Source organism: Zeus faber (assembly GCF_960531495.2).
Source record: "Zeus faber genome assembly, chromosome: 4".
In the NCBI taxonomy this organism is placed as follows: domain Eukaryota; kingdom Metazoa; phylum Chordata; class Actinopteri; order Zeiformes; family Zeidae; genus Zeus; species Zeus faber.
Genome location: NC_137191.1, coordinates 5675210 through 5690698, shown reverse-complemented (window position 1 = coordinate 5690698; position 15489 = coordinate 5675210). Strand labels below are relative to the sequence as shown.

Sequence of the window (15489 nt, the reverse complement as noted above, 5' to 3'; positions counted from 1 at the left end):
TATAGTGCAATAATAACAATAATAGCAAGGGTTGCCACCAAAAAGAGACATGCTCCACAATGCCCCATAAGTCATTACACTTAATGTATTCATCCATTTGTCCAAAAGGAAAACCAAATCCCAGACGCTGAGATAATGATAGATGATAATTGTACAGATTACCACAAATTGTCAGGTTTGCTGTAAAGGTTTTTGCAGCAGATCAATGATGCATGTTTGTATATAAAACCAACTGTTTGAAATGTCGCGAGCTCCAAAGAAAACATCCCATTTTTCCAAATCAATTCATCACAGCACTTTCCACTTCCATTATCAGAACTCACATACCTTTTCATATAAATTCAGCAATGACACACTACACCGCTTTACATTGCCAACCACACACACACACACACACACACACACACACACACACACACACACACACACACACACACCCCCCCTTTCGTAAGACAGTGACATTCACCGAAGACAATGCCAGAGAAAGGAAGTAAAGGTTGTGCGGCAAAAACAGTGTGGGAGAGGTGAACAACACAACCTTTTATCTTAACAAGGGATATAAAACAGATTGACTCATCGGAACGGAGTGACGTACGTGGAGGGAGGATCGATAAGCCACTAACGGTACTCAATCCCCGTGAGGAATAAGACACGAAAACAAAGAGGACATCAGAGAGTGTGACGGGATCAAAACAGAAACTTTTATGAAATGCTTCTTACTTTCTCTCGCTCTGCAGTTCATCTTTCTTGTTCTTCACTTCGTAGTATTTCTTGTCGAGCTCTTCAACGCGGGTCTTGACCTCATTGAGATCTTGATCGAGTTTCTAGGGGAGACACACACAAGAAACAGGGCGTCAAAGGAAGAGCGTCTGTTTACCTTCCTAAACAGATGCTTAATGAACGATAATTAGTGTGAGTGATTAAGTGATTTTTCCGAAGTCACTTTGTCCCTGTTCACACCTGTTATTTAAATGGGTGATGCGCTCACAAGTGGACAGCTATAAATATAGGTGAACACACACAAGATGCCTTGAGATCCGGTCACTCAGGCCACATTTGGAGGTGATCAGGGACGCGTGTGGCCACATTGGTTAAGTAGTTTGAACGCCTATGTGACCCTGTGCACATCGAAGGACCTCCTCATTAACTACAACCATGTATGGGCCACTTGCGCTAATCATTTCCCAGAGGTAAAATCAAATGTGCGCCCTTGCATGGAGAGATTTGTAAAAAAAGTACAATTTTTTGTGATAGTGGTATTCAATTAAAGTGGAAAATGATTGAATTTCCCATTTAGTCAAATTATATAGCAAAGTATCAATATTATAATTTTTTTAAATTTAAAACGACAAAACATTTTTAAACCCAGCCTTAATAAGCATCTAACTGACATTGTACTGCTCCAGGTTCTTCTCCTTGTTGGTCTCTGTGTCCTCCAGGTCCTTGTGGATGGCGGCGATCTGCCTCTTCTTGTCATTGATGGCCTGGTCCAGGGACTTGAGCTCCTTCTTGATCCACTTGTCACGCTCCTCCTTGGAGGTGAACTGGCTGCCTCGGCCCTGCTTGGCGTAAAGGTCCGTCCTCTCCTGCGTTGCCTGCGCTAGTCTGAAGGGCAGAAAAAGACAAAGGATAGAAACACAAGTTCACACTCACAATAACATATCATAGTAAAATAAATCATCAATCAATCATTTATAATGCCACAATTACCTCTATGACTTCTAACATTACTACATGATCATTTCTTATTACACAGCTCTTTGAAATGCTCAATTCTGATTGGTTAATAGCGGCAATCATCTGTCAGTTATTTCTTAATAATGACAGCTGATCTGTTAATAATGATCTCCGCCTGATTTCACGTCCCTCCCATTACTCCACTTATATGCTCTTGCTAACAACAGCTAGTGGCGACACCTGGTGACACTACATAGAAACTACAATGGAAGACATCAACAATACCGTCCGATTCAGCATGACTTATTATGTATGACCAAAGAAAACAATGACGCTAAATGCTGTCCAACACTATTCCAGACTTGTAATAGCATAACATAAAAAAATTATTCATTATAACAATAGTTAATTCATACATACAGAGCAAAAAGGCTGTATTACAGTTTTCGGGGGAATTTTCAAGCGGTTTGGGGCCACGGAACCATATTACTCTACGTTAAACAGTGCATGCATGTTGATATTCACCGTCAGCCTCGATCATATTTATCTCAGATTGTGATCAGACTGACTCATCGCGCTCCAGTCGCCCCGGGGAGAAGAGCACTGAATGAGTCATCGCTACCTGGCAATGCCTCGCTCCTCCTTCTCCTTCACCATGTTGAATTTCGGCTCTGTCTCCTGCAGCTCCTTCTGCTTCTCTTCGATCTTCTCCAGCAGCTTCTGACGCTCCTTCAGCAAACGTTTCTGGGAGAGAAAAAAAAAAAACAAGAAAGATGTCGTTGACAAATAAATGCAGATACTGCAGATGGTCTGGATCCATATTTGTCACAGTTAAAAATATATTTGTACAATGTAAAGATTGGCACGCACAGGAAGTGAAAGGCAGCTGTGCTGAATTTGATAAGCCAACTAGTCGTGGACAGTGAACAGTTGATATGGATGAACAGTGACAGTTTTTGAGTAAAGACGAAGGTAAACACCAATATTGGAAAAAAATATATATAAAAAAAAAAAAATAATAATAATAAAAAAATAAAAATGCAGTTTTGAATGTAATTCTGGTTCTTGTGTAATCACTGACAATGTCATGGCTTTCCACATTAAAGAAAGGCTAAATTGAAGTAGCACCGTCTACTTCTACCAAAAAACCCCCCCCAAAAAACAAGCTGGATTTTCCCAAGTAATAAATAATATTGTCCTTGAACCCAATGTGCTAACGGCAGCATTTGAAATGGCTGAAGGGAAAGATGAAGACGAGCTTGTTCCATTGTCATACAGACGTCAAAGAAATAAAATCACAGCAATAAGCCCTGCAGACTAGGGCCAGGTGGTGGCCCAAGTCCCCCCCAGGATCTGTACAAAGTTTGGAGCAGATTGGACCAGGGGAAACCCGGGGTCCTGGTCCTCAGCCAACAAGGACCGGGTGGCCCGGGACCGGACCTCCCGATCAAAGGGGTTGTACCCACATTAAAAAGCTGTTGGTTCTTCACACTGGTACATTTAACCAAATCAACATCATATTTCATTTTTCACATTAAAAAAAAAAAAAAAAAAAGGGATTACCATGCTTATTTTGGTAATGTTGGACTTTGTTAGAGGAAAACTCTGGAATCTTTTAAATTGTTTAACAGCCGACTATGGTGGTCAAATCGATATTGGAATGCTATTTGAATTGTTAAAAAAGTAATAAATTATATATATATATAAATATAATAAGGTTCGAATCAGAAAACTAACATTCAAAAGAAAAATAATAAAAATGTGTTTCAGCAGAAATTAACTGCTTTTTTATAAAACTACATCCTCATTGTGCACGCATGTGAATGAGCTTTGTCCCTGCGATGCTCCGTGCGCTCTATTTTTTTTTTAACTCCGCTAGTAGAGCAGGTGCAGGGACAGCTTTATGCTCATTCAATTAAAAAAATAAAAATAAAACTTTAAAAAAAAAAAAAAAAAAAAAAAAAAAAAAAAGGTTAAAAACAAAACAAAACAGACGCAGTATTCTGGAAGAGGCACGCCGGTCGTTCCAGACACTGCAAGCAGCACACGGCCCCGCACAGTGCCCCACGGCCCGGGACGAAACACCAGGTCTCACCGGGGGGCGGCGCAGAGGTTCAGCTAAAACAATCCCTGAATCAGGCGGGTTTTTTCTCTTTCCAAAATCTCAAAGGGGAAAGAGCGGAGGAGTCAAATGAAACAACCAAATTGTATAATTATCCTGGAGAAAGGAGTCGTCCCAGCCCCCGGTCTGGGTCTCTGCACCCCGGAGGAGGAGGCGGCAGCAGCTGGGAGCCGACTGGACGATTGAAATTTTGCGCGATTGCCCAAGCCTAATGCGCAATAACAGCACGAGTTGGTCAAACTGCAAAATGTTTTAATTGTAATGGATATTTGAATATATTCAAACTAATGTGTTCTTATAAAAGGATTATTATTGGAATGTGATTTCTGGCCAATGTTGACAGCCCTACAAATTTTCATTTCATCCCCAAAAGCTGAGTTCCCCTTAGATTTGATCAAATCATTAGAAAACAAACGTCTAATGACGCACTTCTGCCATCCTTCCATTTCACGGTGATCCTGTCACAACTTGCCAGGCCACGGCTTTCACACACACACACGTGCAAAGCATTTTTTTTTTTATGTTAAAAAAAAAAAAAAAATGCAAACACACAAGGCCATATGGAGAATCACTCATGCCAACTTTGGTTTGGTTTGGTTTGGTTTGTGTGTAAAGGAGCGCTTCTCCTGTAATTTGGTGAGCTCTCAGATGTAGTTGTACACATAAAAGATAGGTTAAAAAAAGAAATAAAGGGAAACTCCCAATACGAATAAATTATATATACATTTTTCAATCAATGGGAAAAATGCAAATTCTGGTAAGAATATTGTGTATGCCAACTAGTTTCCACGACATTTTCGGAAGCTTTATATTCCATGACTGGAAAACCACATGACGAGATTTTAGGTATTTCCGGATGCTTGGGAACCCTGATATAAGCATTAACATCCTGCTGTTCTAAACAGCAGGAGAAGAAAGATCTGCTCCTTCTATACCAAAATCTGAAAGAGCGACGGTGGGATAAAAGAGCAAGAGCAGCAGCATCATGCGAGCCCGGTGACGTAGATGGGAGGCTTCGTACCCTCTGCTCGCTGTTGCCTGCCAGCTCGTCCTGCAGGTCCTTGGCCTTCAGCTCTAGTTTGGTCCTCTGCTTGATCTGCTCCTGGCGCTCGGCCGACAGCTGCTCCCGCTCCTCCTTCATGGCCGAGATTTTGGACTTGAGCTCACGCACGACGCGCTCAGTCTCCTGCAGGGGAGGAAAAACGGAAAAAGGGAGCAGGCTGTGAGTTTTATGAAATTTGACTGATTCAAGATTAATAATCAAATTAAATGACACTTTGGAATGACTTTGTTATATAAAGCCAATTATATTATTGACCAACTATTAGTTTATGTAGACCAGTTTAAATCGATTATCAAAGGCTGAAGGCTGTAGGTCGCACAGGTCAACACTGTCAACACACAATTCAACCTCTCTGTAGTCACATAAATGGATCACAGTATATTCTGAATACTAGATAAACCTGTATAAGAGACTACAAATTAAATGGATAATAAAGAGCCTCTGAACAGGGCAGGTTCAGTTTCTCCCACTCCCTCTTCTTTATTCAAAGACGCTCACAAAGTTGCCGGGGCTCTGCTGGCATGGGCATGGCCAGTGGACCGTAGGACACGCTCCTTGTCAGCTGAAGTGCCATTCAACTCTTGCAACTAACGCTCTCTTCCACTGTAACACGACTCAACAGGCCACGCCGCAAATTGCCCTGTACGCCTCATCTCCTTGAATATTTCGGATTTCACATCAGTGAAACATGATTTTCAAGTGAAGACCCTCTTAAAAACCCTTTCCTGAAGTGGTCTTCAACCTGAAGTTGGTCCGCCAATTTTTTTAAATGTAAAAAATGTTTTTGTGAATCATTTTTAAATTTATTTTAGACAAAAGTTAATAGTATTGCGTAAACTCGAACCACAACCATTACCACTGGAACAGTGGTTCTTTATTTCAGTAATCAGCCGACGCTGTCCTACTCCGGTTTACCTCCACTTTATCTCTGGCATCTTGCTGGGCGTCACGCAGCTGTCTTGATTTGTCTCCACAGGTCTCCCTCTTGCTGGACAACTGGAGAAATCATACACAACCCGACAGGGCTTTAATAACAAAGCTGAAAAAAATGGAAGAAAAACAAAAAAACACAGCAGGTACCACTACTGTGTCAAAAAGTTAGAATATTAAGTATAGCTGAATGTTTATACTAATTTACCATCCAGCCAAGCACTTAACTCCTGGGTAGTGTTAATTGAAAAATACATGAAAACAATATACTGTATAAATACTAATACAAATACTCTGTTTTATGCCAAGCATGCTGACAGCAAAGGTTTAAAAAACAAAACAAAACAATATACTGTATATCAGCGGTTCTCAATTGATGAATTTGTCCGTAGTCCTCACAACCAAATGATAATTAAAAGAAAAGCTCTAACTAAAAGCCCAGAATGAATGGCAATAGAATCTTTTGATTTGATCCAGTACTGAAAATATTCTCTCTTTACGTTGTCGATTTAAAACCTTTGGATATCAATCAAGCGGGTTGTGTCCCAATGAACTGCCAATTCCTACATACAAATTCATAATCTTCCCTTTCCCCCTCGTTCTACCTCGTCAAGTTTGGCGCGGGTCTCATTCAGCTCCTGGTTGTAGATGGTGTATTCCAGGGCCCTCCTCATCTTGTCCCACTTCTGGTACTGGGCCAGCTCTTCCTTCTCATCCTCCAGGGTGTGCAGACGCTCCTCAATGTACTTTAGCAACTCATTAATCTTCTCTCGCTTTCCCTCTAAACAAAAACATAAATTTATTTATTTGTTTGTATTATATATATATACGAACGACGCACGCACGACACTTTACTAGGTACACCTGTTCAATTGCTTGTTAACACAAATAGCTAATCAGCCAATCACATGGCAGCAACTCATTGCATTTAGCATTTAGACATGGTGAGGATGACTTGCAGAAGTTCAAACCGAGCATCAGAATGGGGAAGAAAGGGGATTTAATGGACTTTGAATGTGGCATGGCTGTTGGTGCCAGACGGGCTGGTCTGAGTATTTCAGAAACCGCTGACCTACTGGGATTTTCACGCACAACCATCTCTAGGGTTTACAGAGAATGGTCCGAAAAAGAGAAAATATCCAGTGAGCGGCAGTTGTGTGGACAAAAATGCCTTGTTGATGTCAGAGGTCAGAGGAGAAGGGGCAGACTGGTTCAAGACGATAGAAAGGCAACAGTAACTCAAATAACCACTTGTTACAACCAAGGTTTGCAGAATACCATCTCTGAACGCAGAACACGTCAAACCTTGAAGCAGATGGGCTAAAGCAGCAGAAGACCACACCACGTGCCACTACTGTCAGCTAAGAACACGAAACTGAGGCTACAATTTGCACAAGCTCACCAAAAATGGACAATAGAAGATTGGAAAAACATGGATGAGTCTTAATTTCAGCTGCGACATTCAGATGGTAGGGTCAGAATTTGGCGTAAACAACATGAAAGCCTGGATCCATCCTGCCTTGTATCAACGGATAAGACAGGTGGTGGTGGTGTAATGGTGTGGGGGATATTATCTTGGCACACTTTGGGCCACTTAGTACCATTAGAGCATGGCTAAAATGCCACATCATACCTGAGTATTGTTGCTGACCATTGCCATCCCTTTATGACCACAGTGTTCCCATATTCTGATGGCTACTTCCAACAGGATAAAGCACCATGTCACAAAGCTCAAATCATCTCAAACTGGTCTTTTGAACATGACAATGAGTTCACTGTAATCCAATGGCCTCCACAGTCACCAGATCTCAATCCAATAAAGCACCTTTGGGATGTGGTGGAACGGGAGACTGGCATCATGGATGTGCAGCAGACAAGCAACTGCGTGATGCTATCATGTCAATATGGACCAAAATCTCTGAGGAATGTTTCCAACACCTTGTTGAATCTATGCCACGAAGAATTAAGGCAGTTTTGAAGGCAAACGTGGGTCCAACCCGGTACGAGCACGGTGTACCTAATAAAGTGGCCGGTGTGTGTGTGTGTGTGTGTGTATATATATTTATATACATATATGCCTACTGCATAGTCAGTGATGTTTTTTTAATCTCCCAAACTTCATGTTTTCAGAATATAAAACTGCATAAGAATACAATTTTCTTTAATGACTACGTGCCTATTCGTATTATCAGCCACTTCACCAATGTGTAGTGTGAAAATAAATAGATAAATAAATGCAGGACAGGTCGCTTGTCGCTTGATGTTCCATGCCACCTTCCTAATTCGCAGACATGCTGCTTGACCTGTACATCAGCCACAGAGGTTTACTCTTACCAGTCTCCTTCATGAGAGAGATGCTCTCTTCTTTGCGTTCGTCATACACTCTGGTTCCTGCTACCTCCCTCAGTAGCTTCAGCCGCTGAGAATCTGGGGCTGTGGCCATCTGGTTGATCTATAGGGAACAGGAACATTACATTGAGGGTGCAGTTGCAAGTGTAACTTTCCCTACCAGTTAAGATATTTACTCTTCAAAATGTTTTTTGGAGGGTCCTAGCCCACTGATTACCGATGTTTTGACCGCTACTTTGTCAACAACTGCAAAATTTTCAAAATCTATTTGAAAAACTTATTTTATTAAAGTTTCTATATTTGAGAACATTTAACTTATGAGCAAACAAATAAATAAAAATAAACACACAAAGAACTTATGGTAGATTAAAAAAAATTGCAAATATGATATTTAAATTACATTTTTATTTTGTATTTTCTTTTTCCAAGTTCCAGTGAACGCATCAAACAAATTTGTTTCCCACGAAAACAGCATCACTTCCTTTTTTGAAACACGTGTCCGCGTATAAACGCCAGTGTAAATATTAAAACATAGATGGATTTATAATGCCTAGTCGGACTTCTGCACTTATTTTGGTGAGTAACTTAAAAGTAGTGTAAAACAGAAACGTACATGACAAATTATCACTTTTTATTTTGTTTATTATACTTCAAAATTGGGACACACCGGCTGCATAACTACCGATCCAGATCTGGTCAAAAAAGTCAAATAATGGCCGATATATCAACCAAACTGATATATCATTCTGTCCGTAGCCAGCACGTCAGAAAAAAGTCCCAGTACACTAAAGAGTGAAATGTACAAGTGCTGGTACTGTGAGTACTGAACCTACTTCAAGCACTGGTGGAGCGGCATTTTTGCTTGCTGAGCCGGTTAATCAGCACAAATGATGAGTGAGTTTTAAATCCTTAATTACAAACCAGTTTGCCGTCTCTTTTACATGGATCTGACAGCCTTCATCTCCGTACTCATATGCCTGCCTGCTCACCAAAACTTTGCTCTGCACTCCATAAGAGTGGTTAACGTTATGGATATGATTTGAATTGTGATATTAAAGATAAGATAATGCTTAATGATACCGTGATATTGTCGCACAAAGCACAGATACAAAGACTGTTTAAAGGGGAGCCGTTGTTTGAATAGAGAAATTGCTATAGAATAGTTTTTTTATGTTTAAATAAAATGTTCACACTCTTAGAAATGTTTATTCAAGTAACTTTAATTGTATTGCTTGCAGGAAGCTTAAAAGTTCCATTACATCAAAGCTCCATCAGACGCTGTTTCACGCTCAAGATAAATATTCAAAATCTTTAATCCAAATTAAATTCTAATGTCAATAATAATAAAAAAAATGCTGAACAGAGAATAAATTATATATATAAAAAAAACTAATAAATATTTCTTTCCATTTCGTCCAAGCTGGCATTTCACTGGCGTGCTCTAACATAACTCCCCCCCATCCCCTCCAACTCCCACCGTCCCCTGGTGGTCGGATCTCTCAGTGATCCAGTTGCCACAATGGGATGATATAAATGGACGTTATGCGTTAGACTGGTCAAAAAAGTCATCATTGTACATTTTACTCTCATCTCTCCCACTAAAGTATAGAAACTAGACAGGTTGGCTAAAGCCTATCAAATTGAGGGTCCTTGATGTGAAAAACATTGGGAACTGTTCCAGACAATAGATCAGTGTACTGTGAAATGTACTTTATTTCCCAGCATTGAAAAAAACATGAATGACCTGAATCTGGTAGCAGAGGTACAGTATCCCTTCTTACCTTTCCCTGTTTGACGATGTAGTACGGGTTACTACGAGAGAAGCCGGCACTCTCCAGGAGGTTCATGACGTCATTCTTACTGTGGAAAATCAGACGTTACATAATTGAGTACATGCCCTCAAAGAGCCTTCACTTCCAGCCATTAAAGTTATACAGCACTTACGTCACCATCTTTTTGTCTAGAAAGTACTGGTCCTTCTTGGCGCCGATGACGCGCCGGAGGGAGACCTCTTCTTTGTCGATCTGTGGGGGGAAAGTCAGCAATCATCAAGGGGAGAAGCAAGCGCTGCTGCAGCAGAGATGAGTGGTTACATCACAGTGAAATGGGAAAGCGTGATTACAGCTATCCAAGAGGAAAACCACATCCACTAGAGCTGTCCTATTTATTATGCAGTTGCCAGATCACAATTACTGGAGCAGAGCTGACAGGGAACATTTTCTAAAATTGTTAGAATCGATTATAAATCAATCACATCGATCCAAATGTTGAAGGAATTTGTAACGAATGTTATAAATGTTGCAACAAATGAAATGTAAATTAGATGCATTTCCACCATTTCATTTGAGGTAAATCTACCTGACTTTCTATGTTCCAATGCTCAATGCCAATAGATAGCTCTCCTGCAATAGGTAGACATGTATTATTACAGTGTACCACTATTATAGTTATACAATATAGTGGCATGAAATTGACAAAAAAAAGTCAATTGTTAATCGCAATTATTTGTATGATAATGAATCAACTAAAATTTGATGAGTGTGACAGAACTCTACAGTAGTGAAAACATTCCCTCTTACTCCCAGCATCGAGCTGCTTGTATTCTGACTAAAACCACTCAACGATATCTTTAGAAATGTATGCGGATACTGACTTGAGAACACTCGCATTATGGTTTGAATCAGAGTGAACAGCAGACAAGACATGTTTTACACCAACACAAAGTAGACAAATTGGGTCAATTTTAATTTTAGTTAACTACATGAAAAAAAAACTCTTGAGGCATGGTGCCGCGAAAGCACGAACTTGAGCTTACTGAAAAGTTAGTTAGGCTGAAATTTAACATTTTGTTTGGGTCTTGACTCAATGACGAAGGACAAAGTGGATCCTGGGGCTCAACCAGGTGAGAACCACTGAACGAGACCGTTGAACGCTCATGTAGATCCTTAACTCCTATGTTGTTTCTTTACTCATTAAGTCAAATTACCAAAACAATTCCCTACACATGCAAATATACTTAATCGATACATTGGACTGAAAATAATCATTGAAGCTCTAAATCACTGCAGCCCTCTGTTAGTAAATCTACACAACTAATATATGTATTATTATTATTATTATTACATGTGAGAGGTGTGTTACAGTAGAGAGAACAGTGTAAAAAATGCTTACCGGCAATCGATTGTCAGAGTTGTCAAATATAATCTCCACAAATGCAGAGATAACACGAGGACCAGTTCCCTCCTACGGTGACAGGGGGGAAGAAAAAAAAACCAGAAAGAAAATGCTCTGTTATCATTACATGGTGACTTAATATATTATTTTGGCCCTGGTTAATAACCAAACTTGTTAAGCTGTTCAGTTTTACATTTAAAGCCGCGTTATGTAACTTTTGTTATTCACATCCTTCAGTTTGAGTGCAATTGCACTTTTACAACACTGTCGTAATACTCGGTACGCCGTCTGTAAAGAATTTATTTTACTGTTACAATAACAGTCTGTTACAAACGTAAATATAATGTAGGCATCAAGCAAGTGATGTTGTGCCGTAAAGCCTAAGGCACTTTTCCAACGGTTTTGAATCTGAATACAACAGTTACATAGTTCAATAAATGAAAAGAGGTGTCATGCTCATATGACAACTCAAGTGTACCATCAAAATGATTTTTAAGCTGATATTTTAAAGTTAAAAAAAAAAGTGTGTTGGTTTAGGTTTCTTATATCAACTAATGTACCATCTAATGTATTTAATTACAGTTCAGTTTTATAATATATAATTCCGTCAGTTGGGTTGAAAGCAATTAACTGTCTATTTTTTATGTTCAATGTCAATAAAAGGTTTTTCTGCACAAGGTGGATGTAGATTAGAACACTATAATAATCCAATACTATGTAGTGAATTAACAAAAAGGGGGAAAAATACATTTTATTATGTTGAGTTTAGGATGTTTAGTATTTGTACTCACGTGGAGCAAGGCAAGTCGCTGCTCGGGGCGAAGGTGGCTGAACTCATCACTGAGCACAAACTGAATCGCTATGGATACGCAATGGAGATCCCTCAATTAGGTAAGTGACGAATAAATGCATTATTGCTGTATGAAACAATGATAGCTTGGCTTACGTACCGTAGAAAAAGTTACTTTTTCCTGACCCATTACGTCCCACTGTCACAGACAAAACAGACAGTCAACTCAGCACATAATGATTTCATAGTTAATGATCTTATGTCTATGCTTGATATCTATCTATCTATCTATCTATCTATCTATCTATCTATCTATCTATAAGCTAAAGCCCTTTTCCCACCTGCACTGAATTTCATAAATCTATTTGCAATGTTCCTTATTGGCGTAATGTGGGAAAAGGAGCCGGTCTCAATATTCAATAAAAGATATTTGAATGTTCATTTTCAGAATTAAACAATTACGAGGCTTAAAGTTGAATCAATGAGTGAATATTCTACTGGATTTTCTTTTTACAATTCAAAAGTTAAATAAAGATATGTTATTTACATCAATTCATGCATAAACTCATCTAATCTCATCTTAACATGCAGGCCTCGCCCACAGGAAAGAGCAGTTTTTATGTAGACTCTAGCCAGTGTTGTGTTGGTCATACTATAAAAAGATGTATTGCCTGTGTTTAGTGAATAAAACAGAAGACAAGGAAAACAATATTTTGCATACTAAATCGCCATCACAATATTGGTCAAAAAGGAAAAAATAAGAAAAAAGAAAAATCGCAATTGGATTATTTTCCCAAATTGTTCAGCCCTAGTACTAACCCTAACCGATTACGTACTGTATCTGTAACAGTCATCTATGTGGTAACAGGCTCCACTTCACCATAAAGGAGGCCATGTGTGAATGACTACCTACTGCCTTTGCCTGATATTTTTTATCCGGGATGTTACGGATTCCATGCGGAAAGGGGGCTAAAGCGGTTTCTGAAGGACTATTTTTTTTTTTTCACAGCTTGCTACTGTTAAACATTTAGGAGTTTAAAATTGATGATTTTCACTGAAGCTCAGGACATTTTTTTTTAACTGCAGCAATGCTTAATTGTGATTGAGCGCCTTCTAAAGGGACATTTTACTTCATTATTGACATGGTGAAAATAACACCTGTAAAGATGTATACCCACCGATGACATTGTGCTTGGGACTGAAGGGGTCTACCACAGTCTGGTCCCTGTAACTTCGGAACCCCTGGATGATGACCTGCGTGACGATCCAAATACTGAGTTAGTCCAAGTGTGGAGTCAATCTTGATTTCAGGAGCTCAGACGTTTTGATATTTTCGAGTTGAGAAGATAAACCGCCCCTTTTTGTCTACCAAGGCGTAGTGACCTGATCTAGTGACATGTGCCCTTTATTTTTTTATTTACAACAGGTGGTGAAGTGATACACAATGGCAGCATTTCCACTGCAGTATGACAGAAACAGGGTAAATAGGTTAAACAGAAATGCTGGTCCCATCATCGGCCTCACTCCAGAGTCACTAGAAATAGTCATGGAAAAGGTTGAAATCTTGGTGGACATCCATCATAGGCTGTGGTGGCCATCCATTATACAGCACTTGTAGTGGCCTTAGAAAGTATTTTATGATGGTCCTGGCGATACTTGTGCATGGAATCACATTCCGTGTTTTCTGCATTGTTTTGCAGATATTTTTCAGACTATCATACTTATTGTCTGTACAATAATGAACCAACCCTTCAAAGATAAATGCTTTATATATGAAAATGTACTTGGCTGAATGAACAAACAGATAATCATGTTAGGAGGAGTTTAATGTGCCTTGTTGTGATACCCACCAGTGCATGGAATGTTGGCAAGTTAGTCCCCGCATAAAGGGAGGCAATTCAGTTATTTACGTCTATTAAGCCATCTATCAAACTTGAACAAAAGCTATATAAGCCCAGGCGTGAGCTACAAGTGGAAAAGAAATACCGTTGGCGGCACAACTGCTTGCTTGTCCAACTTGCAAGCTAAAACGCGTTTCCGATAGCCCAGGCCTCCAAATAATCAGATTTACATGTTTGGCAAAGGGTTATAGTTATAAATGAAAATATTGTGCCAAACTAAAAGTGACAGCAGCCGGCGTGTTTACCTAGGGAGCTGGACTTGGGAGGGGGGCGGGCAGTTCGACCGCAAGAACGTGTTCATTTCAAGGATTGAGGTATTGTTGACATTTGTATGCAACGCTAAATCTGAGAATCGAGTTAAAAAAGAAATACACACAAAAAAAACAGGGATGTAGGGATGGGATTTTCGAAGGAATTACCCTAGCCTAGCCTAGCATCCCCAGCTAACAGTCTGCAGCATGTAAAGCTACTGTTAGCATGAGCTTACCTGTTTGATATACATGGTCGTCTGAACAGGGATTATCCTAAGTCCGACTTGGAGATAAACTCCCTCCTTCTCTTCGGGGAGAAGATGGGGGAAGACCCGTTATCCAAACTTTTCGAGAAATTAATTGCTCGCAATACATCAAACCCACTGAATTATTTCGCTAACGCGGAATAACATCCAAAATGGCGTCGGGGGCGGGATGTCAGGGGCGAGACCATTTTGTGAACCGGGTCGTTAGATAAAAGTCAAAGTAGTTCTCCATATAAGTATACATTAGATAACGCGGTTGTATTTTGTTCAAAAGGGGGACATTTAAAATATCCCGAGTTTAGGTCACGCATTAGCCTCCTTTAGATATAAATGTTTAACACGGATTCCTGGTCCAAGCCCCTGTCTATACAGGTGGTACGGTCGAGATCGGGGCTCTACGCGCCAAAGGAGAAAAGTCTGCCAGGCGGATGTGACGTCACATGCCCTCATAACGCAACTCTTTAATTGTTGTTTAAAAATATAATAAATTATATTTTAATACTGACGGGATGATTTTTTTAAGCATTATTATTATTTTTGCAATATGAAAAAAAAAAATCTTCAACCCCTTTTTTCTGCCATTTTTGTCTGATATAAGCACATCATGTCCACGAGTCAGTGTTTTCAATATTATTTGTTTCCTGGTGAAATAAACAGAAACATATTTATTTTTATTCGTTCCTGGGGAATTAATTCAGCATTTCTTTGACCTCAACAATACTTGTTGCCCTCGATTATGATTCAAGCCAGCCAGTCACTAAAGGGGGGTCACCATCATACCCATCTGACCCTACCGTGGTACACTACAATGACATCAAGTATTTTTTATTTAATTTTTGATGACGAAATTATAGGGCTCCAAATACATGTCATTTCCTTTCCATTTGATCTCTACTTGTAGAGCAACCTGCCCCGTGCATTTTGTTGGTTCAAGAAGTGAAACATGAGAGCAAGTTTATACTTGTG

General features: G+C 39.7%; 1 protein-coding gene across 1 annotated transcript in view; it reads right to left on the bottom strand.

Annotated features, from left to right (window-relative positions):
• Positions 1–14648, bottom strand: part of smc3 (structural maintenance of chromosomes 3) — a 36475-nt gene extending 21827 nt beyond the window's left edge. The window contains exons 1-14 of the mRNA XM_079998405.1: positions 14494–14648; positions 13284–13359; positions 12266–12304; positions 12107–12174; positions 11313–11384; positions 10086–10165; positions 9923–10001; positions 8127–8244; positions 6398–6573; positions 5778–5858; positions 4821–4985; positions 2300–2421; positions 1392–1605; positions 721–824 (exon numbers count right to left, since the gene is read on the bottom strand). Coding sequence (XP_079854531.1) covers positions 721–824; positions 1392–1605; positions 2300–2421; positions 4821–4985; positions 5778–5858; positions 6398–6573; positions 8127–8244; positions 9923–10001; positions 10086–10165; positions 11313–11384; positions 12107–12174; positions 12266–12304; positions 13284–13359; positions 14494–14508 — 1409 coding nt within the window. The 5' untranslated portion in view covers positions 14509–14648. The remainder of the gene's footprint in view (positions 1–720; positions 825–1391; positions 1606–2299; positions 2422–4820; positions 4986–5777; positions 5859–6397; positions 6574–8126; positions 8245–9922; positions 10002–10085; positions 10166–11312; positions 11385–12106; positions 12175–12265; positions 12305–13283; positions 13360–14493) is intronic.
• Positions 14649–15489: the final 841 nt, after the last annotated feature.